Source organism: Panulirus ornatus, chromosome 57 (assembly GCF_036320965.1).
Source record: "Panulirus ornatus isolate Po-2019 chromosome 57, ASM3632096v1, whole genome shotgun sequence".
Lineage (NCBI taxonomy): Eukaryota > Metazoa > Arthropoda > Malacostraca > Decapoda > Palinuridae > Panulirus > Panulirus ornatus.
The window spans coordinates 21,212,043-21,237,977 of record NC_092280.1 but is presented as its reverse complement, the minus strand read 5'-3'; the positions used below and the strand labels follow the sequence as shown (position 1 = coordinate 21,237,977).

The window sequence follows — 25,935 nt, the reverse complement described above, 5'->3', positions numbered from 1 at the left end:
TACATATGTCATAGTTCACGGTTCAAACCGCACTCAGGTACATGAATGTCTGAGTGGTGGACGGGGGTGACGGGTGAGGGGGAGAGGCACTGACCTACTTCAGTAGGAGTGTACTCCACCAGCAGTTTGCCCTCGTCGTTGGTGGAGATGCGTGGCTCGAGGGCGCGACGGGACGGAGACAACACCTTCACCTCCAGCTGATCCACAGTCGCCTGTTGTCCATCGAAAAATGTGGTATTTATTAATAAACTTATCTGGTGGAATCTTGGCCTTAAGTTAGTGTGGGAGGTATGACGTGCCCTTGAGGGATAACAGCCTTAACAATGGTGGACTAAAAGGAATAAAAAAAAAGTTACTCGAATTCCGATATCCCATTTTCTACAACTTAATCAACCACATATAAGTTCCATGATGAAAAAGAGAACTTTACATATCTAACCAATACAGATATTAAAAAAATTAGTTATACAGGGCAGCTAATTTTTTTTTATTTGTTTTCACCCCCGCACAATCTAGAACTCAATTTACGTATCCATGTTTGTTTACAGACAAGATAAGGAGACGTCTGGTGACCTGTGAGTCAACGGTGAAGGTAGCAGGTAGATCGACTGGGACCTTCTCCAGGCCGGCGCCCGCCACCGTCACCCTCGACACGTCCACCACCTCGCAGGAGAAGGGCGACCCTGGAACGTTCTCGCCGTTGAACTTGAGCTCCACCACGTGCGGCTTGGCCTCCTTGGGCGTGAAGGAAATGGCGTACACGTGGTTACCTTGAGCCTGGGCGCTGGTGGGCACCTGGCCGTTGTTGACGGTGACCTCCAAGTTCCCGGGACCCGCGTTGTTAGTTTCCACTGTGGACACCAGGTGATATAACTCAAGACTAACGTTGACTTTAACCAGTTCATCATCTTTGCCTACAAGTCTTACAATCCATGTATATGATCAGTGGAAAATATCTTACAATCAGTAACTTGGCTTTGTCGTACCATAAACTACGAGATTATACTTACTGGCACCGACTTTAAAAATAATATGATCAATCTGGTAACACCTGCAAAGATACGAGTTCATCAAGGAAGGACTGAGTACATGAGGAGTGTGTGCGATGCAACTCACCCAGGAAGGTGACGGGCTTGGCCACCATACCACGGTCCACCGGCCGCACCTTGATGGCTGACACGTCGTAGACTTTACAGCTGAAGGGAGAGCCTGGAATGGCCTCGCCGCTGTAGGCGACGTGGATCCTGTGTTCGCCAGCGCTCCGGGGCGCGAACTCCACTCTGAAGGTGTGGTCGCCGTTGTCGCGGACCTGCGCCGCCACCGGAAGTCCATTGGGGCCTATACAGACGCGGCCTAGTTAGTGTGGCCCTATGCTACGCCGGGGTGGGAGAGTTGGGAGGGCCGGGGACTCATGTGACCACAGGAGCACGTGAGGACGGGTGTGGGTCTTTGCAAATCGAGGACAAAGGAAAAAAAAAAAAACAGGCATATGTGGTGGGCTGAATGAAAGCCTGAAGTTAGCTCACGTTACAATTATTCTGAGGACCATGGATGAAGCAGGAAGAGGAAAGGGTTGGGATATCATTACAATAGCTAGCGATCTTGGTTACTGTTCCAGCCGTGGATGGGAAGCTGGAGGGTCGCTGGAAGATGTGGTGCAAGAGGGAGCGATGGCCGCAGCTGCTGGGGGGAGTCGCCCAGGGGTTCAGTTCAGGTTAGGTGAGGAGGAGGAGGAGGAAGAGGAGGAGGAGGAGGGAGGAGGAAGACATTGGATGCCACCGGTCATGTCAACACGGTTGGTCACCTTTGGGGGGACAGATAAGGTCAGTGGTCTTCTGGGAGTTCACACACACTACGGTATATGAAGGGGAGGGAATTTTGACTAATGTCACTGTGGGAGTGGAAACACAAGGCAAGTCTGAGATTAATCAAGGAGTCTCTCTGCGTCGTGATCACGTCCCGCGTCTGAAAGAGAGTCAATCGAGCATCATGTAGGAGTCATCATGGGTTCGTCACAGGTCACGCACCAACACCAGAGTGGGCATCACGTAAGGACACACTTCACACACATTCATATGCTTGGCAAACCTCACCCTTTACGCACGCACCACCACCACCAACATCACTAAGGTGTAGTATTAGAGACAGCTTTATTAAAACCATGCTCACTGGGAATATTTAGTCTAGCATGTGCAAGAAAGCATGCATTTGTGCCGCAAGTGTGAGGGCTTCCTCCCAGATGGTGTGGGGAGGAAGGCCCGCCCGTGCTGGTGTCTCGCCACAACCCCCATTGCCCAGGCTAAGCTAAGTGGTAAAAATACGGGTTAGTACTATTAGTAAGCGCGCTGGTGTTTTCTGGATCGTCCTGAAAAGGAAATACATGTGTGAGGAAACAAATAAGAAAACGGAACGGAAATAAGAGAAAACAAATAACAGAAATCATGTGACTCTAAAGTGTAACAAACGGAGGTATGAAGGAGGGAACGTGTGGCTGATGATAGGAAAGTTGCAGTGGAGATGTATGTATGTATAGGACAATGAACATTGACTGACATAATACGACAGAATTAGTTGAAGTAAGTTCTTGAACATTTCATATCACATGCAAATAAAACAAAAAGAAATAAATGAAAAAAAGAACGTAAATTTCCCCACAAATGTCACCTGGAAGAACAGGTTTCAGAAGACAAAACTGAACACTGATAAAAGATTCATAACTCAAGAGATGAACATTACTTTCTGGTACACTTGTCGGCTGAAGTAAGTTGGTAAGAGGATCCGCCTTCAGCGCCCGGGCAGAACACGTCATGAGTCACCCTACCTAAATCTACATCACTGTAAAAGTAAACATAAAGGAGAGAGAGAAAACGGGTTTCTTTTAAGTACTAACAGAGCCGAGGCACTGACCGACGCCTGACGAGCTCATTTCTCATCCAATCTATTGTGTTGTCGCTCGTAATCACACAGAGAAACTGGAGTAACGCATTACCCATACTTTCCTCTCAAAGGTGGAACGGTTAAGCCATAACGTATGTGATCACTGAGCCGTTACGGGCCACCAGTAGATCTATCGTTAGAGACGTGTGGATCACAAGTCGGCCGGGCGTGACACACACTCCCCCACACACGACAGGTTCAGCCTGTATAAGGGGGGAACTACCTACACCAGTCTCTGTGTTCCGAGGACCGATCTGTATGTATACTTGTTCAAACTCTATTCTCGTATTGCCATGTCCTACCGCGGTGAATCATAACGGACTAAGTGGTGGGGAATTTTTGTCCCAGTGGGCTCTACTTGCCTGTCCCACCACTGACAGGGATATCTGTACATTTGCCCCAGTGGATCAAACCTAGAAATACACAGAAGCCCCCACATTTTTTTTTCACCCCCTCTGCGTTACCATTGGAAATTCCTTGACGAACGTCTTGTGTTATGCACGCTTCCCTTCCCCGCCACTGCTGCTGGAGCACGAGTACGACTTCGCGACGACAGGTACCACTCCAGCAGCGAGGCGACCGTTCCAGCAGCAGCCTCCTCCCCTCACCTCTCCATCCACAAATCCTTACGTTTCATTTATGATTTTCTATTGTTTGCCGTCAAACTAATAAACACAGACTAGGATTCTTCTTCGTGCTCGTAAGTGTGCTAAATTTTGAGACTACACAAACCATTTGCAATGTATGCAAGTTATCACAACGGCTTGAATTTATATCCAAATTTCTGTTCCATATTCATCACTGTTCATGGCTGGGTCAGGGAAGCTGTGGACACATTACTGGACATGCAGGGAGGGCGGCGGACACCAGCCCGGACGTGCACCCACCCGCTGGTCGTAAGCGGCCCAATATTGGTCTTGAAGCGATGACAACAGTCGAGCCAGTCAAACTGTATCTTGTTAGTAAATGGTAAGGAGGAAGGCAGTTCAAAACATGGAGGATCAAGAGGCAAGGAATACAAGGGCAAAGGGCGCTTGTGGCGAGGAATGCAAGGCCAAAGGTGCATGTGGCAAAGGATGCAAGTGGCGAGGAATGCAGGAACAAGGATGCATCTGGCAAAGGAGACAAGTGGCGAGGAATGCAGGAACAAGGATGCATCTGGCAAAGGAGACAAGTGGCGAGGAATGCAAGAACAAGGATGCTCGTGGTAACGGATGCAAGTGGCGAGGAATGCTGGGACAAGGGCGCATGATCATAATAACGGATGCGAGGATAAAAGTGGAGTGTGAAAAATGAAACACCAAGGGTGCCTGTGGGGGTGAAGCAAGTACTAAAGAATACAAGGACAAGGATGCAAGTTGTAAGAGAAGCAAATGGCGTGGAATGCAAAGCCAAGGGTGCTCGTGATGAGAGACACTTGGCCAAAGGGCGTATGAGGTAATGGCATGCATACAGCGAGGAGAGTAAGGTCAAGGAGAACAAGTGGTGGGATGTACATGTGGCAAGGAATGCAGGAGCAACGAATGCAGGGGCAAGGAAAGCAAGAGTGAGGAACGCTGAGCAAGAGGCGCAAGAACAAGGAATGTAAAGACAAGAGGAGCAAGAACAAGGAGTGCAAGAGCGGCAAAGGAATGACGGGGAAATGAATGCAGGAGCAAGGGTTGCAGAGGAGGCAGTGTAGGAGCAGGGAAAGCAAAGGCAAGGAATGCAGTGACAAGGAGTGTATGGGCACGTAGGTGTCGGGTCACAGAGTGTGAGGATGGAGTGCAGGATCACGGAGTGGAGGGTGGTAAGGTGCAGATGGAGAGGTGTTCACAATACGCAAACAAGTGACGATGGTTTTAAGAAAAAGGTGACGTCATCAGTCCATGAGGTATCCTTGCGCCGTCTGATGAGAGAACAACAATGAGACAGACAGACAACTTTAATCAATACTTGGCTACTACGTACATACTACAAACGTAAGGGTGACACAACATTCTCATTCCTTCCCATCGTGGTAGATCAAGGGCGGCTAGATGACTGAGGTTTCCCCCCCTCTGACCAATGATGAGTAAGCTGGGTCAATGGTGCACGTGAGCATGACTAGCAACAGAACCAACTGGGTGGGTTGTTGCTGTGAGGCCGGCGTCACAGGTCAGGCAAGTGACTTCCTAAGGATCCACTCGGGGTCACGCCTCAGGCTAACCCAAAGTCCTCTCCTCTGGTTGTCCTCGCCGGCACGACGACCCCACACACACAGACACACACACACATACACTGCTCGTGAGCGGCCGCGCTACACCTGGGATGAGGGAAGCTTTGAGTGACCAGTCCTAGCACCCCAGGTAGGGGAAGAATACTCACCCTCGACGGACACCTCAACGTCTTCCACAGAGCCGGTGACATTGGAGATGGTGAAGAAGGACGTCTTCCCTACAGCCGTGGCCGCCAACGACTGTCCACTCACAACGATGCGGTTGGGGTCGGCCTGAACCTGCGGGTCGTAAGATAAATACCGGTGTTACTCCCCCGAGCTCACTCACCCACCACCGGCCACAACAGAGACAGGTACTCCATCCAACCCACTCTTACAAACCTCCCCATTGCCTCGGTGGTCAAGCCATCTGTTCTTACCTCAGCTGTGTTCACCTGAACGATGTGTTTGCGTTACTACCAGAGCGAATCCTCTGTGAACTTCGAGGGGAGAAACACAGCCACACATGTTACGTTACGGTACAACACATTATGAAGTAGAACGAACAGAATCAAAATGAACGACAGGTGACGAAGCCTGGAGGAAGCGGAGGGAGAGAACAGTCACAGAGGACGTCTGTAGACCACAAACAGATCACCATACCTTGCCGCCTCCCATACAACACTGACAAGTACACCACCATATCTTGCCGCCTCTCACACAACACTCATCACCTGCACGAAAAACCCGCGCCATCCCCCGCCTTGGACGGCAGTAAGTAGGTCTTTTGATATATAAACTAACGATTCACAGCGCCTATTAATGGGAGTAACTGAAAAAAAAGAAATGTTGGAAAAGGGACATTTCTGCAACAGATACGTGTCCGAAGCTGTAAAATATAGTATGTGAGGCGTCTTGTGTGTTTACTTCGTAAAAAAAATCATGTAAATAATAAACTTGCAATTCTAAAAACAAAGCTCTTAATTCCATCTTTCTTGAAAAAAATTACAGCATTATCAAATAACTTTTAGATATATATCAATACGCTACGTTTCTTTTTCCTATTGTGTTAGGAAATAAGTTCAACATACACCTCCTTACTTTCACATTATAGAAAATGTAATGATGAAGTAAGTGTTGGCTGTTTGCACGAAGATGTATCTGGCGTTCCCGATGGGTTAGTAACCGCAACACACCCGCTCATCCTTCAACAAGAACACACACCTCATCCTCACACTCGTGAAGAAATCTGACATTAGGACAACATATCATCAGTCAAGACACTGGCCACTTCCATGCTCCACGTTGCCCACCCTGCCGACGGTGAGGTACTACAGTGTCGGATAACAGGAGGTGCAACACTAGGTAGGTAGGTGGCGACGGTTGTGCCCGGAGGGCAGTGGCTCAGTCTGACTCACCTTAGCCACAAACGGAGAGCCCGGGACGGGTTCCTTGTTGAACGATATGTTTATGGAGTGGTCGATGGCTTCCAGGGGAACGAAGGACACAGCGAACCTGCGGGGGGGAGACACGGGGAACTGTGGGTGACGGAGTGGCTTCCTGCATCTTGTTTATGGATGCAAACTGTATGGGAAGGAGGAAACATGAGAGGATGGTCGTAATTCTAATGTAGGGATATGAAACCTTAATTGCCTAAGTTTAGGTTGGAAGAAGTAAACGTGTTTCGTATAACTGTAACTAAACATGAGAACGGTATACAGTACTGGCAGGTGACATGCTGGTGAGGATCAGTGTATAGCAGTTCATCAGAGTAGAAAAAGTAGACCACACAATGGATACACAGGAGCAACAAGAACTATTTGAGGCTACAAATGTTTCAGAAGCAGCACGGCAGAAGAACGAAGGAATAATGTGTGTGATGGCGAAAGTGTAATTGGACATGTGTGACTCCTTACATTTAGTATGCAAACCTTAAAAGTATACATATAAGAAGCGTTTGTTACAGTAGTAGTCTCTGTTCCATTTAGCAGAGTGGGACCATGATGATGGTGTGTGTGTGTGTGTGTGTGGGAACTGAGGGGGTGAATGCACCTGATCCACATCAATATGTAAATAGATACGGACTCAAGAGGCACTGGGTGCATGGTGGTGTTGACCTTATGTATATGCACCGGTGTAAGGGGCGTCCCCAGGGTAAGTGTGGGAGGACAGTTAGACCGGCAGAGGACCTACGTACCTGGCGGAGCCCTGCGGGTGCACCTGGGTGGGGATGTTCCGGCCCGCCGCACTGATGCTGATCTCCAGGTTACCCTCGCCAGCCTCCGACGCGTCCACTGGAATAATGTCATGTTTGACGTGAGGCCAATATCTCATAGTAGCCATAACCACAATGGTGATGCGACTTGATTATAGGATGTCTGACCTACTGATGATGTTCACGTAAATATACAACAGTCATAAATGTACTGACTTCTACAAAACATTTACGATCAACTGAAGTCGGTTGCCTTCTGAAATCATGAACCCGAAATGCTAATGGCAACACATCCTCACCTACGAACTGAAGGCTCTTGCCGATGGCGCCCCTCGGCAGGTGCGACACGCCCACCTTGGCAGCGTCGTAAACCTTGCAGGTGAAGGGCGTGCCCGAGACGGCCGACTCGTTATAGTTGACGATGATGGTGTGGGCGCCAACCTCCACAGGCTTGAACTCTGCTATGAAGCCAGCCCGCACACTGCCCGACACCCGCACCGGCAGGGTCGTGTGGCTCGGCGCTGAGGAACATAAAAACACTGGTCATACATCCTGGTCTTGGTGAACAAGACATGATACTCCCCTGGCTTGGGATATTCAAAAAAAAAAAAACTATACGATCTACAGTGAATTTCTGAATCTCGGATATTGGAGTCATAACCTAAGAACATGACGATTACACTATATAATCAGGAATTTCAGAAGCAAGACTGCGTGACAAGATAACCGTGAGGAAATGCTTGAGAGAGAGAGAGAGAGAGAGAGAGAGAGAGAGAGAGAGAGAGAGAGAGAGAGAGAGAGAGAGAGAGAGAGAGCTTACTCCTGACGGTGACTGTCAGCTCCGCGGAGCCGCCACCATCCACTGTGATGTTGAAGGCGGCGGGCTGGCCGACGGGTATGAGCTCGAGGTGCCGAAGCGTGAGGCTGACCCGGGAGGTGTCGGCCACCCGACACACGAACGGACACCCTCGCACCGTCTCCCCATTGAACTGCAGGCGGAAAGGTGGTCCATTATTACTCCTGACGCAGCACCATCAGCCATACGACTGTGCCAAACTGGCAAATCTTACTCTACAACCAAACACTCTTAATGGTCATCAGGAAAGAAAACATATTTACACAATACATTATTCAGGGATCAAGGGACGTTTGGTGACATTTAGAGGACGTTCTGGGGAGGTTCAATGACATATACAGGAAGTTCTTGGGAGGTTTAATGACATATACAGGAAGTTCTTGGGAGGTTTAATGACATATACAGGAAGTTCTTGGGAGGTTTAATGACACACACAAGACATTCTATGGAGGTGTGTACAGGACATTCTGGGGAGGTGTGTATAGGACATTCTGGGGAGGTGTGTACAGGACATCTAGGGAGGTGTGTACAGGACATTCTGGGGAGGTGTGTACAGGACATCTAGGGAGGTGTGTACAGGACATTCTGGGGAGGTGTGTACAGGACATTCTGGGGAGGTGTGTACAACAGGACATCTAGGGAGGTGTGTACAGGACATTCTGGCGAGGTGTGTATAGGACATCTAGGGAGGTGTGTATAGGACATTCTGGGGAGGTGTGTACAGGACATTCTAGGGAGGGTCAGTAACATGTAGGGGAGTGGCACCTTAATGTCGATGGTGTGGAGCTTGGCGGTGTCTGGGGTGAAGGACACCAGGCAGCGCCCTCCCCCCAGCACCTGCACGTGGTTGGGTACTTCACCGTCGTTGATGCTGATCTCCAGCTGGCCCTCGCCCGCCTGCGACGCGTCAACTGAGGGTAAACAACATTTCAAGATCAGAGGGGAAAGGGAAAAATCTTCCGACGTTCAGTGTCAACAACTTTTATACCAGTTCGTAAAGTCTGAGGGCACGGTGTGTGTCGCTGGGGGAGAGGTCAATACTTGATTCAGTGCCTTGAACTCGACGGTACGATGCCTCCTGACCTCGACGAGTCATATCAACAGAAATTTCATGTCATTAGACAACAGCACGTCTATATCACCACGACGGGTTATGTGCAGGATCAAGGTGAGGGAGGAGGGAGGGAGGGAGGCGGAACTGCTGGCTAGGGAACTTACCTCGGAACTGGCAGGGCTGACCCACCACGCCGTTGGGCACGTCCGACACTCGGATGAGCCCCGCGTCGTACGCCTTGGCGATGAAGGGTGACCCCTGCACCTTCTGGCCCGCCACAGCCACGTCCACCACGTACGACCCGACCTCCGTGGTCACGAACGCCACGCGGTACACATGCTCGCCGCTCTCCGTCAGCTGGTACGAGACCGGACGCTTGGCCGGGCCTGAAAGAGGGTATTGTGCCTCAGTGCATAACAGTAATGTCGTGTCACACAGGGAGCTCCTGGTTCCCAAGTGCACTTTCGTGTAATAATCACATCATTAGGGGAGACACATGAGAGAAATATAAGTCAGTTGATATACATCGAAGATACGAAGCTAGGACGCCATTTGGTTGGTCTTAGGCACAGCGGAGGCTAGAGTCCACTGCGTTTATTGATAAAAACTGTTTATATTACCAGTTACTGAACTTATGTGTATTAGAAAATGTGTATCAAACTTGCCTATCTTATCTAAGAACATTCAACATGGGAAGAATGCAGACTGGTGAGTTAATGAGTTATGAGGAAGGTAAAATGAGGCACTCACTGACGATGTGGACCTGGATGTCCTCCTTGGAGACGTTGGCAGCGGAGATGTCGAAGGCCGACAGCTGTCCCGCGGGGAAGTGTTTGATGGTGTCCCCGAGCACCGCCACGCGCGCCCCACTCCCCTCCATCACCTCCACGCTCCACGGCGACCCTGCAATTACAAACACTATTATATACAACTAGGACGCGACCCAGACAACATACATTACATTCAGCCGCTACAACACGCCCCTGCCATCCTACACCACCACACACACACACGTGGGGATTGTAGAGGCTTGCTGTGCGAGGGATTACGGCAATGTAGATGCCTAACTCAGACCAAACCTCCTCAGTCTGCCGGTAGAGTATAGCCAAGCGTTTACGTAGTCTTCTCCAGGAGAGGAAGTCACACGTAAACTTGGGAGAGAGTTTACCGCAAACTGTAGGGCCGACCTACATCCCTGACCCCAGTTGTGAGGGAGACGAGCGTGGGGGGGACACGACTCAGTGGAAAACAGAAGATGAACGACAATGAACAAAGAAAAATGGGGGAAAACGAAACATTCACACGAAACAGAAAAATGACATCTGGACATGGCAAGATACAGGTAGAAATACGGTGTGAGACATGCAACTCACACATGCTGTACTGAACCACATATTATGGTCGGAAATGAGGAGGCAAGCTATACTAGTAATTATGGGAGATATAGTGATTATAAGTATGGCTCCTCATTAGGGACAACATAAAGGACCAATGTGACACCTTCTGTGAATGCTAGTGTGAGTGTTGTACGGTGACGGGAGGTCCTGATGTGGTGTGTGTTGTAAGGTGGACGGAGTGGTGTTAACACCTGGGGTGTAACCAAAGGTGGGCGGTGTGGTGTCAACACCTGGGGTGTAACCATAGGTGGACGGAGTGGTGTTAACAACTGGGGTGTAACCAAAGGTGGGCGGTGTGATGTCAACACCTGAGGTGTAACCAAAGGTGGGCGGTGTGGTGTCAACACCCGGGGTGTAACCAAAGCGTAACCTGTCCTACAGTGTGTACATCAGCACAGGGGGGTGTATGTAGCAGCCTTCAACACATTCGAAACAATTAAATGCGGAACTACACCTAAGTACACATTCATGGTTGAGTTTTCTGCATTTGATCGTGTCATTATACAGTTTGAGAGCCTTAGGATGGATTCTATGAGAAGCGAGTCGAGAAACTGAAAAGTAATGACTTGTTTCATGTAATCTTGTGATATCGAAAGGTAAGAGATAAACTGAACGTAAAATAACGAAAGAAAACGATGAGGGGCGCTTAACGACAGGGCTAAATGGTGAACAGTGTGTGTCTATGTAACGTAATGGGAACAATGTTACCTGCAGTAAGTAGAGAAATGAGGTATATAAGTTACACTTTACCCACCCACTATGCATGATCCTGCAACTTCACACCATCACACACGCACCCACCACAACATGATCCTGCCACCACACAACACCATCACACACACATACCCACCACAGCAGGAGTGAGCCGGCGGCACCCACAACACACATTTCTGGAAGCAGACACCAGTTCTGCAACGTGTGAGTCATGCTGTGGGGCCGGGGGGGTGCAGCCTGCCACACTCCCTACCCTGCCAGCCTTCAACAGCCTACATATGGTAATAACAATAATTAATAATAATAAAAAAAATAATAATAATAATAATAAATGATATCATTACTACTACTACTAATAGCATTAATAATTTCCTTTCCTATTATATAATTATATCATTTCCAGGAAGCAACATCTTAGCATTGTTGTTTAACCTACACCAAGACTCCCACCATCCTGGGATACAGAAGAACATCGCACCATTACTGATAACAATTCACGTCGGCCACTGCCTGTGATATGGCATATCTCGACCCCCCAGTATCTTTGCCCAACACCGTGCGCATATCACATCCTCTACCTTAATATCTCTTCCGTTACTTAATATTATGCGAAAGTTTTTGGCATACACAAGCCCTCATCCAGGCCAGGCCTTATTGGGAGAACAAATCGTGATGACCAAACACAGAGGAATACAGAGAAGGAGAGAGAGAGAAAAAAAAAATTAAGAGGCTTATGAGGAGACAGAATACCCGCTGATGAACAACGGTCGCGTCCTGCATGTTAAGTGAGACATGAGAAGGTAAACGGTTCGAAAGTCGAGAGATGCACGGATGGACACATGACATGGCAACTGCCCATCCCTAAGTTACCAGGGGCCACCACAACAATGATGAGAACATTATGCCGTCGAGGTAAATGGCGGGGACACACACACACACAAGCAGCCAATTTCTGGGTGCAGAAACCGGAATGATATTCACAGAAGAGAGAAACAGAATCAACGCTGCGGCACAGGGCAACTGGGTCAAGTCTGGAGGTCAGATTTGGAAAGTTGGTAATTCGTATCGCTCTACATAACTCTTGTTATTTACAGTTTGACTCGCCTTAGATGCTAGAGCAGTACTCTACATAAGGACGAATCAGTTCTTTCTACATTCGGAGTAGAAGCTCAAAAGGGAAGACTTTTCCACAAACGAAGAAGATTCCCATTTTCTTTAAAGGGTGTCATCAAGGTAGAGTAGATCTTTGGATGAAATGAAGTACGTTTATTGTGTTGAGTGCTGGAATTATATATCCATCAAAGAAAATGGGAAAGTTACGAGGAATTTTAGGGGGAAGTGGGAAGAAAATGGGAAAGTTATGAGGAATTTTAGGGAGAAGTGGGAAGAAAATGGGATTTCAAAGGCATTAAACTCAGACTGGCCCACTGTGAGATCCCGTCCAACTAAGAGTTTAGAGAGGCAGTTGCAACAAGACGAGACGCAGATCGAGCGGGAAAATATGAAGCAGATTTGAAAGAAGTGGACAAACGCGGAGACGATTCGTCAGTGTATGAACGCATTTCTTTACCAGTGGAAGAAATCGTGGATAAAAAATGAGGAACGGCGAAGGAGACAGAGCAAAACGGGGTAATGAAAGACATTTCCGTTTGACACAGAAAGATTGGGAGGTTGATCCAACAACAAAGAAGGAAAGAGACCGGCCAAAGTGGACGATAAATATATGGGAACAAAGTAAGGGAGGAAAGGAAAAGACGGGAGCAGTGGAGGATAACGATGTGGGCACAAAATAAGAGAGGAAAACCAAAATAGGTAAGCCTGAAGATCAGACCCGGAAATCACAGCTTGTCGAAAACTTCCGATATATGGAGTGTAACACAGGATAACCTAGCGTCTCAAAACAAGAGATAAGGATAGGTTAGGACATCACCGGTGGATCCCGCCTTACGAAGGGAGAAAATCAAGATCCTTAAAGAAATGGAAGAAGAGAAGAGACAGACTTTGGAAATAGTCGAGGGCAAAGTCGATGACTGGGTGGGTTAGAACGGACACACTCCTATGGCGCAGGCTGGACCAATACATGCTTCTACGAAGGGAAAACTGTGACTATGCATAAGTGGGAAAGACGACCAACCACGAGCTCGCGTTGAGGAACAGCTCTTCAGTAACACAAGGATGGGTCACACAACAGGTCCACATGCCAAGCTTGTTTTCCATACGAGAAATGCTTTGTGAATTGTACGAATGTGGATACCTGGGAGGGGCACAGGATTCAAATGAGGTGCGCCAGGGAGATATTATTGGCTACAGACCACAAAAGCCCTTTTGGTGAACGAATAAGAAGGATTGTCTCTTTGGATCAAGTAAAGTTTGCCTCACAAATAACACGTCTGCTATGATGATGATGGTCGGAGATAATACCTGAGTACAAGGGTCGAACGTGTGAGAGTTTTTCCAGGTCGGAAATGCCAGGTTCCTTGGCCAAATGGCCTCAGAACTACAATGGTTGAACCACTGACTGAAAAAAGAAATTGTCTTGTAAAAAAAACATGATATATTCTTATACAAAAGCTTCATCTGAAGCAGGCAATAATCGTCCCATGGAAGTTCAAATGATGATTTCGTAGGTTAGTCCAGCCGGCGCTGCTGAGGTTGCCAGTAAGAACACTATGACCGGGCAGTGTAACTATAGCATGAAGATCTGGAGGTTCGGATCAGATCCAGGATGTCTGGTGAGTGTTGGTGAGGGGTCTGGTGGAATATGGAGGTGGTGGTGGATAATTTTCTCCACATCGTTGAGAAGACAAGGAGAAACGTGAGGGGACTGCAACTCTCCACACACCTCAATCTTTGTATCATCGGATGGTGATACATCCTTAAGACAGGACCCCAGCTTGACGACGACAGGATGTCACAGCCATTGTGGTAGGATCCTAGATGGTCTAAGAAAGCTAGACAGCTCTGTAGGGTCAGCAGGAACATGAGGTGAAACAGGAAAAGAATTGTAGCTGGCGCACTATCATCTGGCCAGATGACGTCAAAGTTTGAGGATAAAGGTGTGTGTGGGCTGTGCGTACACCAAGCGAGCTGCTGCTGGAATAAGTTTACTCATCAGTAAGTTGTGTGTGAGATTATGATGAATAATCTTCTCGTTCTTTAAGTCCTCTATATATAATGTTTGGCACGACGTACCACGTGAGACATTACGATACTTGAAGGTTGCCATACGAAGGCGAGGGTCCAGCGCAGGAGGCTGGCAACACAGGCAGGAGGAACCGGCCTCACACTGGCCCTGGTAATAATGGCGCACCTCCTGCGTCTCGCCCGTAGTACCCAGGGATCAGACTGCTTTCATATACCAGAGTTTCTAAGACTGTATCCACTTTTTGCATCGAGTCGGTAACCTTGCCATATTAAAGACTTAACTTTGGAATTACATAACATTTGTAACAGCTTATTAAATGATTATCGAACCACTGGAGACTGACAAAGGCCCCTTTTGACCGTCACAATAAACTCGCCTTTGACGAGGCGAAACTCAAAAACTCGTGCCTACAAGCGTCCCACCCTCACCACCCTTGTATGTGTCCGCCACACACACAACTTGTGGCGACTGTTTCCATCCCTCGAGCACGACGACACGACACTTCAATACGACGACACATTTCCTAGGAATCATAACCTGACTTTAGACCTGACTCTTATGAATTCGGAGAACAGCCAGATTGATCGTACCCAAGCGTCGTACCGTCGTGCTCTGGATGATAAAAACAGTGTTCTCCACACAGGAGGTCTTCCGTGCACTGCTGTCATTAGCTGGAGCAGAGGGGTGAGCGCCGGCCGGTGATGGCCAAGAGCGAGGCGTGTGAGGCAGGCAAGTTCCACAGTGGGCTCCACCCCACACCATGAACCACACAGGCCACTACAATTACATCGCTGGGCTGGAAGATACGGCCGCCACCGCCCACAGTCTTCCAGCCGGCACGTTACCCGAGTCCCTGAGTGTGTGTATACCTGAGCGTGTAGGGAGGGAGTGGTGTGAGAGGGGGGAACCCCGGGAGATGGCTCATGACGGGTGGCTTCATGGGGGGGCGGTGTGGCCGGCCGGCCAGCCCGCACCGCACCTGCTGGTCATGACCACACCAGGCTCGGGGAGGGAGGCAAGGGGGACCAACCGCTGCTCTCGCCATGTTAGGTGCGACCGCTCCAACCACCATGGTGGGTGTGTGGAGGGCATCCTCCTCCTGCAGCCGGGCACTGTTCAGGAGGGGGAGGGAACACTTATATAGCCAGATCATGGGGCATACTTAACAGTCAAGTATAGTTGAGGTTTTTCTCTCAGTATGTGCAACAGGAGCGCTTCCATAACTGAGGACAGCTGAGGACGCTTCCACAGCTGGGTTGCTTGTAAGGAGGAGCAGGATGTAAGTATAAGTAAACACCAGGTGCTGCTGGGACGCTTCTCTGGCCACATACAATGGGGGAACTTACGTGGTTGGTTATACCTGGGGTCCTTTATTAGGTTGGGAGCCTCTGGTAGATACGTATGGTTGGCCCAGGAGGTCGAGCAGAGGTGCTTGTACAATAGGGTATAGCTAGGTGGGTCCCTGGCGGGCGCACTGGCCCCTAAGGGGATGGGGCTGCGCCTCTATAGCCAAGTGTAGGTAGGGCAGGTGAGCGGGAAGTATGGCAGGAGGAACCTCCACAGCCGAGTATGGCTGTGTCTCATCAGTGGCCAGGTATGGTGGGTGGAGTGTAGCCTGGCACGGTCGGGGAAGACTAGGCTGGGTATACTGTGGGGCAATGAGGTACCTGCGTGAGGTGCTGGTGGCCTGAGGCGAGGGCGCCTCTACACCCAGGGTAGCTGAGGAGGCGTCTCTTACTGGACGTACCAGACAGTCAATTTCATGAATCTATGACCATCACAAAAGCTGCAGCCTGAGCAAGACGAACGAGAACGCGTGTGGTGTAATTCTTTTAATAATGATGTTAACGAACACGGGCAGAGGTGGGCTGAGGACCATAATGGTGTTAACGAACACGGGCAGAGGTGGGCTGAGGACCATAATGGTGTTAACGAACACGGGCAGAGGTGGGCTGAGGACCATAATGGTGTTAACGAACACGGCCAGAGGTGGGCTGAGGACCATAATTGTGTTAACGAACACGGCCAGAGGTGGGCTGAGGACCATAATGGTGTTAACGAACACGGGCAGAGGTGGGCTGAGGACACCGTGTCACCGAGCATGAAGGTGCACCTGCGCCCTGGCCACGGTGGGCAGGGATGTGGCTGTGTTTGCTGCGGACAATGCCACATACCCTGGTCCTCTTCACACCTACACAGCGACAACTGCCTCGTAATTCATTACGTTATACAGGCAATACTTAAACACTGTGACGTTCATTATACTTCTTCAGTTAACTCCCTAATGGTCTTACCGTGGCCCTATTTTCCCTTCCAGGAGAACAATGCATCATTGTGCACCTGTTATGGTAATCTGGCAGGGAAATGTGTTACGTCAGCTGGGGTGTGTGTGGGGGGTCGGGTCTGGTAGTGACGTGGTGTGAGTGACTCAGGGAGGGCAGGCCGCGCCCCACCTGACACGCACAGCATTCGTGTCGTGACCTACACATTACCCTACTGTTCATCATGAGAACTCCTCTGTCTTGGTCTTGCTACTAAACCTAATAATAACTGACAACTTCCATATGTTGATGTAACACACAACGAAATCAACGCTGGAATACATTTGCAGATTTTTGCGTTCCATGTTCCCCAGACTTTACAGTGACCATGAGAATGTTCTTCCTCTATATCTGGTCGAAGATATACACGGTGCTTACCTCTGTCTTGCCCCTACCCATATGAACCAATAAGGTACACATACAGATGACGACAGAAGAGTGTGGGAAACCTAGAGTGACAGCGACACTGGTGGCTGGAGTTGTCTCACTCAGGTACAGACAGGAAACTATCATTAAAGTCGTCAAGGTTCACGTTGCATCATGGCACCTGACCCACAACTGTGCTTCCTCTCTTCTGGCGGCCTGGGAGGCTGGCGGAATGGTACGCTGGCTGGCGGGCTAGCTGACTAAATGGCTGGCTGGTTCAGAGGAAGGCGGAAAGGCTGGAGGATGATAAGGAGGCTGGTCGGTCTGCTGGCTGGCGGGGCTGCCTACGAGGAGAGCAGCGTGGATGGCTGGGCGATGAGGAGGCTGGCTGCTTCGGAGGTTCTCTGGCTGGTGTGGTCTCTCTCTCTCTCTCTCTCTCTCTCTCTCTCTCTCTCTCTCTCTCTCTCTCTCTCTCTCTCTCTCTCCGGCCGACCTCGCACAACCCTCGGTGACGGGTCGTGTCGCAAGCCTTTGCCTTGCCCCCCCCCCGCCCCTCCTCCTCCGTCGTGTCGCAAGTCGTACAAAGGTCGCCAACAACTAGCCTGAGGTCAGAGGTCACTGCCAGTCGTGACTGGTACATGGATCCACCCAAAGAAAGTGGTTGCAGCAGAATTACACAAGAGTCAGTGTACTACCCAGTAATGTACGAACTAATGTTCCCGGAACTACCCTCTCCACATGAGGTTACTTGGGCAACAACAAGGAACGTAGGGTACACGTCTCGGACACCGCTGCCACTCCACATCATCCACTGGTCCACACACTGGTGGACGAATTGCGTAATCATCTCATTCAACCCAACTGCTAACTCGTTACCGTTCGGGAGGGTAAGAAAAAAAATATGCCCGAGGAACAGTTCAAGACCTTTAAACGTTGTGGTCTGGCTCTTAAGGTGAGGAATTTTGAACAAAAAACGTTCGGTCGGAGGTCATGATAAAGTAAGCCGACAGAGAGAGAGACCATGAGAAGCAGAGAAAGGAGACAGGGCGAGGAATGTGGTCTAGGGTAATAATAACACCAGTATGTTTACAGAAGGCATCCAGCCACTAATATATATATATATATATATATATATATATATATATATATATATGAAATCGTACATGTCTGTGTTGTGTTTTAGGTTAATTATTCGTATACTTTAAAGTCATGTCTTTATGTGTGAGTACCACACAGCCCGCTGACTGTGCGAAGCCTTTTCATCTGGGTGCCCGGTTGAAATACCCGCTTCACCTGTAGTCTGGGGCCCACGATAGTTCCTGGGGTGGCTGGCTGGCTGGCTGGCCCGCAACACCACGCCCTCCTCGCATGTCTTCGTGATATCAACACTTTCCACGGGATCATTCTATTTCCCACACTTGGCCTTAAATACTTGACTTACCGTCAGGTTCATGCTGGTTGGCGTGGTCACCACATGAGAATAATGCCTCAAGTATTTCCCTTCGTGAGCTGTCATTCCATACCTGTAGGCGTCTCATTCGTCCCAAGATGCAGTACTGTTTACATATGAGGGACGGTTCTTCGCTCGCCAGGGGAGAATTATAAGCTTACCATATCATCATCTTCCAACCATCCCTCTCCTTCCGCCATGGCGTTGCTGCTCCCTCCCTATTCTACAGGTTATTATACTCATGAAGTGTCTGCAGGTGTACCTGCCATCAGGGTCTGGACCCGTATCTCGCGTCTGGCTGACGCCTCTCACAGTCTCTGTGTGGAGACGAGACACAAAGGATTGGCCTTTGTGATAACTCCTCCTCCTCTTTCACCTCCTCCATCCCTCCAGCGGCGATGCTGTGAGCCTCTCCTCCTTCTTCCTCACTTCCTATAACCTTTGGATCTTTAAAAGTCAGGTCCAGGAACGAACACCCACGGGGAATCGGATTAAATTTCCTCATTCTTTTTCCTACCAAGTTTTTTCCTCTCACATGAGGTGGCCGTGATGGAGGCAAGTACCACCCCTGCCACGTCTCTCACTACACACACACACACACACATATATATAAGCACGATGGTTTGAACTCAGTTCGACGGTACGACCTCAGAGCTCGAGGTGCGACCTTCACATGCAAGGGTCGTCCCGTGTTGCTCCAGAGGTTATCATATCAACAATAAAACCACATAAAGCCTGTCTTGTGACACCTCTCATCTCAGCAGCAGTCATCATCTACGGATAAAAAATCTCAAGTACAATACACACACACACACACACACACACACACATATATATATATATATATATATATATATATATATATATATATATATATATATATATATATATAAACTCTTACTGCTGCCTGGCACTAGCAATCATCAGAATACAGGACATGTATTAGGTAAAACAGTCAGCGAAGATCATGGAAAAGAATTTCCTTTTTACACCACGGTACATTGTAAGTGGCTAGTGCTCGTCAAGGCCTCATCCGCCGCATGCCTCAGTCTCGGGGGGACTGAGACACACAGCCTGGCTGGTAGTGCCTGGCTTCGGCAGCAGCCAGGGCACGGATCCTGGCGGCGGCGGACGTCCTGTACTCGTGTGTGTGTGTGTGTGACCAGTGCAAGACCCGGTAAACACACCCACAACCACACACCCTACAACTACAGTTTACTTGTCTAAATAACGCAACTACGAGGTACACACACGAACGACAACGACGGTGTGTAACAAGTGAATCATTTCCATCCGCCGAACCATCATGATTTCCGACCATTGTCTCGGCAACTGAGTCGACCCGACAAAGAAAAAAAAAGGGTCTTACTTGATTACCACAGTCGTTCCACACATGCCACCCCTCCATTACTGGTGACCTGGCACGGTAACGGGACGGATGGCTCCCTCCCTCCCTCTCTCCTTCCCTTGTGACCTGCCAGCCAGCGCGCGCTCACCTCAAAAGGTCACTCAGTGGAACGTGGGGTCACTTGACACTAGGAGGGCTACATACACCGCCTCACAAAATGCTGTCTCTTGTTTTCCACATTCCATGAACAGCTCAAATGTCTCTCTACGTCGTGTAGAGACGTTCTATGGCATGGGCACGATAGAATGGCCACCGTTTTTATGCATGTGTCCTCCTGACACACGAGAGAATCATGGTTTATTTCCACATCGATGAAGGAAAATAGTGTTAGGGCAGGACATGCCGAAGGATATGCCAAGAGCCGAGGGTTAGGTGAAGCAGGAACCACACTGGGTATGTGTGGAGGAGGCTCTGCCACAGGTAGGACTAAGCCAGGGAGGGCAGGACTCGAGGAACTGTAATTGGAACGCGTCAAACGGGGACCCATAACACTGTACGAGTATGGAAGACGTCAGCCACACGTCACATGTGTCCTCTGGTCGGCGGATGCAACGTCTGTTTCTTTCCCTACACCGCTAAGCTTTGGTACTAACTTGATGTTTACCCTAGCGTCTACAACCAGCAGATGTCCCACACTCTACAAAACTATCAGATTATTCTCTCTCTCTCTCTCTCTCGTTTCCCCACCTCTCGATTTTCTTCTCTTTTAATCTCTTTGGACATATTACTTGAGGTTTGACCTCTTTCTCTTTTAATCTCAATAGATATATTACTTGAGGTTTGACCTCGAAAGACTTTTCTCCGTGACTCCTTTGTTTGTTTTTTTTTTGTTTCTTTTTAATGAAAAATAAAGATTTTTTAATGAAAAATAAAGACCTCAAGACTTGTCAAGTTACATGGCTGAGGCAGGAGGCCAGAACCGGTGGGAAGGGTGGCTGAGTCACGACGTGTGAGGGCCAGGGCCCGTCAAATCCAGGAGAGGAAGGACGTCGGGAAGCACAGGTGAGGCAAGACCTTACGTGCTGTCCCAGGGTCTGCTTATACAGGGACCCATCGCAGCCACAGCTGAGGCACGACCTCGCGACTTATCACAAAGATGAAGCTGGACTTCAGAGCCTGTCTGAGGATCATCTGGGACACGACTTCAGCACCTTCCACAGGCACAGCTGAAGGAAGACCCCTGGTAGTGTTAGAGGCACAACTGAGGGAAGGAAGACCCCTGGTAGTGTTAGAGGCACAGCTGAGGGAAGGAAGACCCCTGGTAGTGTTAGAGGCACAGCTGAGGGAAGGAAGACCCCTGGTAGCGTTAGAGGCACAGCTGAGGGAAGGAAGACCCCAGGTAGTGTTAGAGGCACAGCTGAGGGAAGACCCCAGCTAGTGTTGGAGGCACAGCTGAGGGAAGACCCCAGGTAGTGTTAGAGGCACAGCTGAGGGAAGACCCCAGGTAGTGTTAGAGGCACAGCTGAGGGAAGACCCTCGGTAGTGTTAGAGGCACAGCTGAGGGAAGACCCCAGGTAGTGTTAGAGGCACAGCTGAGGGAAGAACCCAGGTACCGTTAGAGGCACAGCTGAGGGAAGGCCCTAGGTGTATCAAAGGCACAGCTGAGGGAGAACTTGTGAGTGGGAGTTGTGAGAGTTACGGCTGAGGGAGGACCCACACAAAAGTCGCGGGTAGAGGAAAGACAAGATCCCACGACCTACTGACAGGATGGGGGAAGGGCAGCGTGGCCAAGCATAACATTCTCCTCCCTCCTCAGTACAGAGCGGCGTGGGCGGCAGCAATGATCTATGTAGCGTGGGCATAACCTTGAGGCTGAGGCGTGGGAGGGCAGCAGCAGGCAGAGGCTGGCGGGTGCCGTGCCTCCTACACAACAGTCCCATCCCTACACACACACACACACATACACACACAACAACACCAAACAGAGGAGCATCGTGACGCAAGCTTGACCGCGCACCACACCGGTGGGCATCAACCCACACCAACAACAACACACATGACACACTGGCTTATAGCCGGTAGCAACAACTTGACCTTCAGTAGCCAGGGCGGGTGCCACGCCCTCCTGCGCATCTCACCCCCGTGTGTGAACCTGACCATATCTTACAGGCCCGAGGCAGATGGACGTTATGATGGAGTGTCCATCACACGGACGGTCAAGACCTCCCCTCTATATAGACGATACTGAAGGAGATTTTACGTCAGACAGACAATGAGGGTTCGTCAAGGATACACCCTCTATTCCACAAATCCTAATGAATATGAAACGTTCTTTTCGAAGAGCAAACAATACAACAGTGAATTCCAGTCTGTATTCCCCACCTATGGCTCATCTTTCTCAACTGAACGTGTCCGTCTGTCACCTGATAATCTTGCCATGTGGAAGTCTTCTTGTGATGTAGTGCAACTTTGTGACAGGGTTTGACACTTAGTTTCCAGCTAGTAAGGTTGTCCTTGTGCCTGAAGAACCATCTACCGGAGGGCCATACCTGACCCGTGGGGAGGAGCTGGGCTGTGTGGGTCTGCACCTTACGTCGTCAACTTCCATTGTTACTCTCCTCCACCACGAGATCTACTCGTACCGTCGCGAGCATATCTAACGTAAATATCACTTACTCTTAAGTGTGAGTATCTACATCGACGTATCATTAGCAAAGCGCTTCTACATCGACGTATCATTAGCAAAGCGCTTCTACATCGACGTATCATTAGCAAAGCGCTTCTACATCGACGGATCATTAGTGTATGGTAATCGACGTACCATTAGTATAGTGCATCTACATTCACGTATCATTAGCAAAGTGCTTCTACATCAAAGGATCATTTGTGTATGTTCATCCACCTATCATTATTAAGGGTATCTACATCGACGTATCATTATTAAGGGTATCTACATCGAAGTACCATTATCGAGGGTATCTACATCAACGTATCATTATCAAGGGAATCTACATCAACATATCAATATCAAGGGTATGTACATCGACGTATCATTAGTGTATGTACATCGACGTATCATTAGTGTATGTACATCGACGTGTCATTAGCATAGCATGATGATGATGATCAGGACGGCTGAAGGCGGCAGGCCCTAGCCCAAGGTCGTGACTCCAGGGGAACCGGACGCACCAGGACCCACACGTACCGTTACTCCTGCAGAAGGACGCCCACTTACTGCAGGAAACACCACCGCCTGGAATGTGTCCCGGTGATGACGCTCTGCTGGGCACTGCCTAGCGGCAGGAAGGACAGGCCGAGGCAACGCTGTGATACACTCCAGGAGGAGTACAGGGAGGGCCGACAAGGTGTTGGAGACGTACACAGTAGAGGATGAATCAGACGTATGGCGGAGAGAGGTGGGAGTCGGCATTACAGTGGGACTAGGAAAGGGGAGAGGGGTGGGGATTAGGGCCCTTACATTGATGAAGAGGGAGGGAAGGTCAGGACCTTGCTGGGCTTTGGAGGGGCAACGGCAAGTGTGGAGAGATCAACAATGTGGTGAAGACTAGCTGGTAGAGGCATTGTTGGAGACTAGACGGGTAGGAGGGAGGGCGGGAAGTAGTGCCCTTGTAAGGTAAGGTGGGAGTGAAGCCATAGGGTTGTGGTGCCCTCGTCAGGAAGGTAAGGTGTGCGGCACGCTAGAAAGGAGGCCATGGGTTGTGGCGCTGTACCAGAACTGTCGTGCCACCTGGAAGTGTGTGTGTGTGTGTGTGTGTGTGTGTGTGTGTGTGTGAGAGAGAGAGAGAGAGAGAGAGAGAGAGAGAGAGAGAGAGAGAGAGACCGAACAATCCTTCCCGCCAAAAACATCCTCAAGCCTGTTTTTGCCGCCAACAGCGAATCCTACGTTGTACAGCCTACAGTTAGCATGTGAGCGGCGGCGTCGCCAACCACCACACATGTTGCTGATGCTAAAACAGTTGTGCTCCGGGAAAGAAAAGTAAGGAGGGCAAGGGCCCAAGGCAGACGTCTCCTGACCCTGGTGAATTAAGAATTTCTGTTCCATACTGAGGCTGGTGTGACCCCCTTGCCTGAGAGTTACTCCCACACACTAGTCAGCGGTCACACGTCTGCAGACCGTACACCAGGGATTTTCTCTCGGCGAGGCAAAGAAAGCTGGTGCAGGAGACTGAGGTGGGAGGAGTGGCAGGCCTACCAGGCCGGGATGCACGTCGGTGCGACGCGAGTCCTCCAGCCCCCTTCCTCTACCTCATTACCTCCCAGTCTCCTCAGTACCAGCCAGACGATACGACTGACCCAGCGATAGTGACACATCTCTAAAGGCAGGAAGGTGGCGTTTCCTCGTCTTGGCTGTCGTCACCAGTGCATCATGACCCTCCCCCCAAGCTCCCACATCGATCCTCCAGAGTGAAAATAAGTGAAAGTGTCTGGTAGAAAGGCAGGCCATGGCGGCGGCGGCGTCCAGGCGGGGGAGGAAACTGTAGCGTCGTCGGTGAGACACGGATCGCCTACGCCACATGCAGGTCGCCGACCACCGTAGCGCCAACCACGAAGTAGAAAGTAATACAACGATGAGACCAACCCAGGCCACACCCCACACACGTCTCCAACAACCCAGTCCACGACTCCTCGTCAACATCGTAACATCTGCTACGGAGAAAGAAAGAAAAAAAAAAAGATCCTTGACGAACAGAAACCCTGAGCACTTCGAGAGTAACAAAGACGCAAAACCCCGTACCACAGCCGCCTGGTTGTTCGTGCGATCTAGACCTGTCATTTTCTTGCGTTTCCGTAGGGAATACCTGGAGTAAGGCCTTAAGCACACCGACAATATATATATATATATATATATATATATATATATATATATATATATATATATATATATATATACTTACAAGGGGCAGATATCGGCCTAAGAGGTACTATCACCTGGGTGTCAGGAGCGGTGGCACACCTCAGCACCTGTCATACTTGGGTGACATTCCTCCTCTGCGTCACATACTCAAGTGTGTCGCAGGAACTTAATAACAAACCTTTCCCTCGAGCATAACAACTGACGCCAAGCAACAAACGAGTATCTCTTCTTAATCACACGTCTCCTTCACCCACGGGGACATGGGACTCTTGAAGACTACCCACGAATCTCCAGCGAGTCTTCAGGGGCGATAAACAGGGGTGGGAGCGGGGGAGGAGGAGGAGGAGGAGGAGGAGGAGGTCTGGAAGCCTTCCCTTTGCTTGTACTGTCACGATCTAGAGGAGGGAAGCAGAGCGAGGAGTGCTCCACGAAGCCTCAGGCTGCGGTGACTGAATGTGTGTGGATTTAACAACAGCAAATGAGTTCGTAAAGGTGTGTGTGTGTGTGTGTGTGTGTGTGTGTGTGTGATTTCCGGGAGGGTTGTTTAACCCAAGTGAGGCACCATCTCTTGACCATTCTCTCCACCCATTCAACTTTTTATATTTGTTATGATGTCTGCATCATCCATGTCGTCAGTCATTCTCTCCCATTCATCCACCAACCTCATACCATAATAGTCATTCTTTGCATCTTTTCTGACAAGTTTCTTGCTAATCTCATGTTATGTCCTGAGGTTGTTCTGTCCCGGCGTCTACCCACATCTAAGTCGTTAATATGGTTTAAAAACTGGGAGGTTGTCATCAGGTCACCGCTCACTCTTCTCTCTACCATGGTGTACAAGCCTAAGGCCTCTAACCTTTCCCTGTCACTCAACTCCCTTAATTCTGATACGCACCAAAAACTGAAACGCCTCATTACCAGTATTTTACCCCGTGTGAGGAGTGCGTGCCTAACTGCTTCATGTACCACACTGATTGTTCGTTCATTACCATCGTTGTAGAGTTGTTCTGGATCATTGAAGTTCTTAGGTAGACTGTGTAACATGAACGTCACTTTTTACTTGTATCCAAGATACCCTTC

At 49.5% G+C, this 25,935-nt stretch overlaps 1 protein-coding gene across 1 annotated transcript in view; it reads right to left on the bottom strand.

Annotated features, from left to right (window-relative positions):
- The window catches only part of jbug (filamin-type immunoglobulin domains fbug), a 152,943-nt gene that overhangs the window by 18,339 nt on the left and 108,669 nt on the right, over positions 1-25,935 (bottom strand). Inside the window, 11 exon segments of the mRNA XM_071694600.1 lie at positions 95-212; positions 574-851; positions 1,117-1,338; positions 5,284-5,413; positions 6,532-6,628; positions 7,311-7,407; positions 7,628-7,849; positions 8,149-8,317; positions 8,950-9,095; positions 9,403-9,624; positions 9,989-10,141. Coding sequence (XP_071550701.1) covers positions 95-212; positions 574-851; positions 1,117-1,338; positions 5,284-5,413; positions 6,532-6,628; positions 7,311-7,407; positions 7,628-7,849; positions 8,149-8,317; positions 8,950-9,095; positions 9,403-9,624; positions 9,989-10,141 — 1,854 coding nt within the window.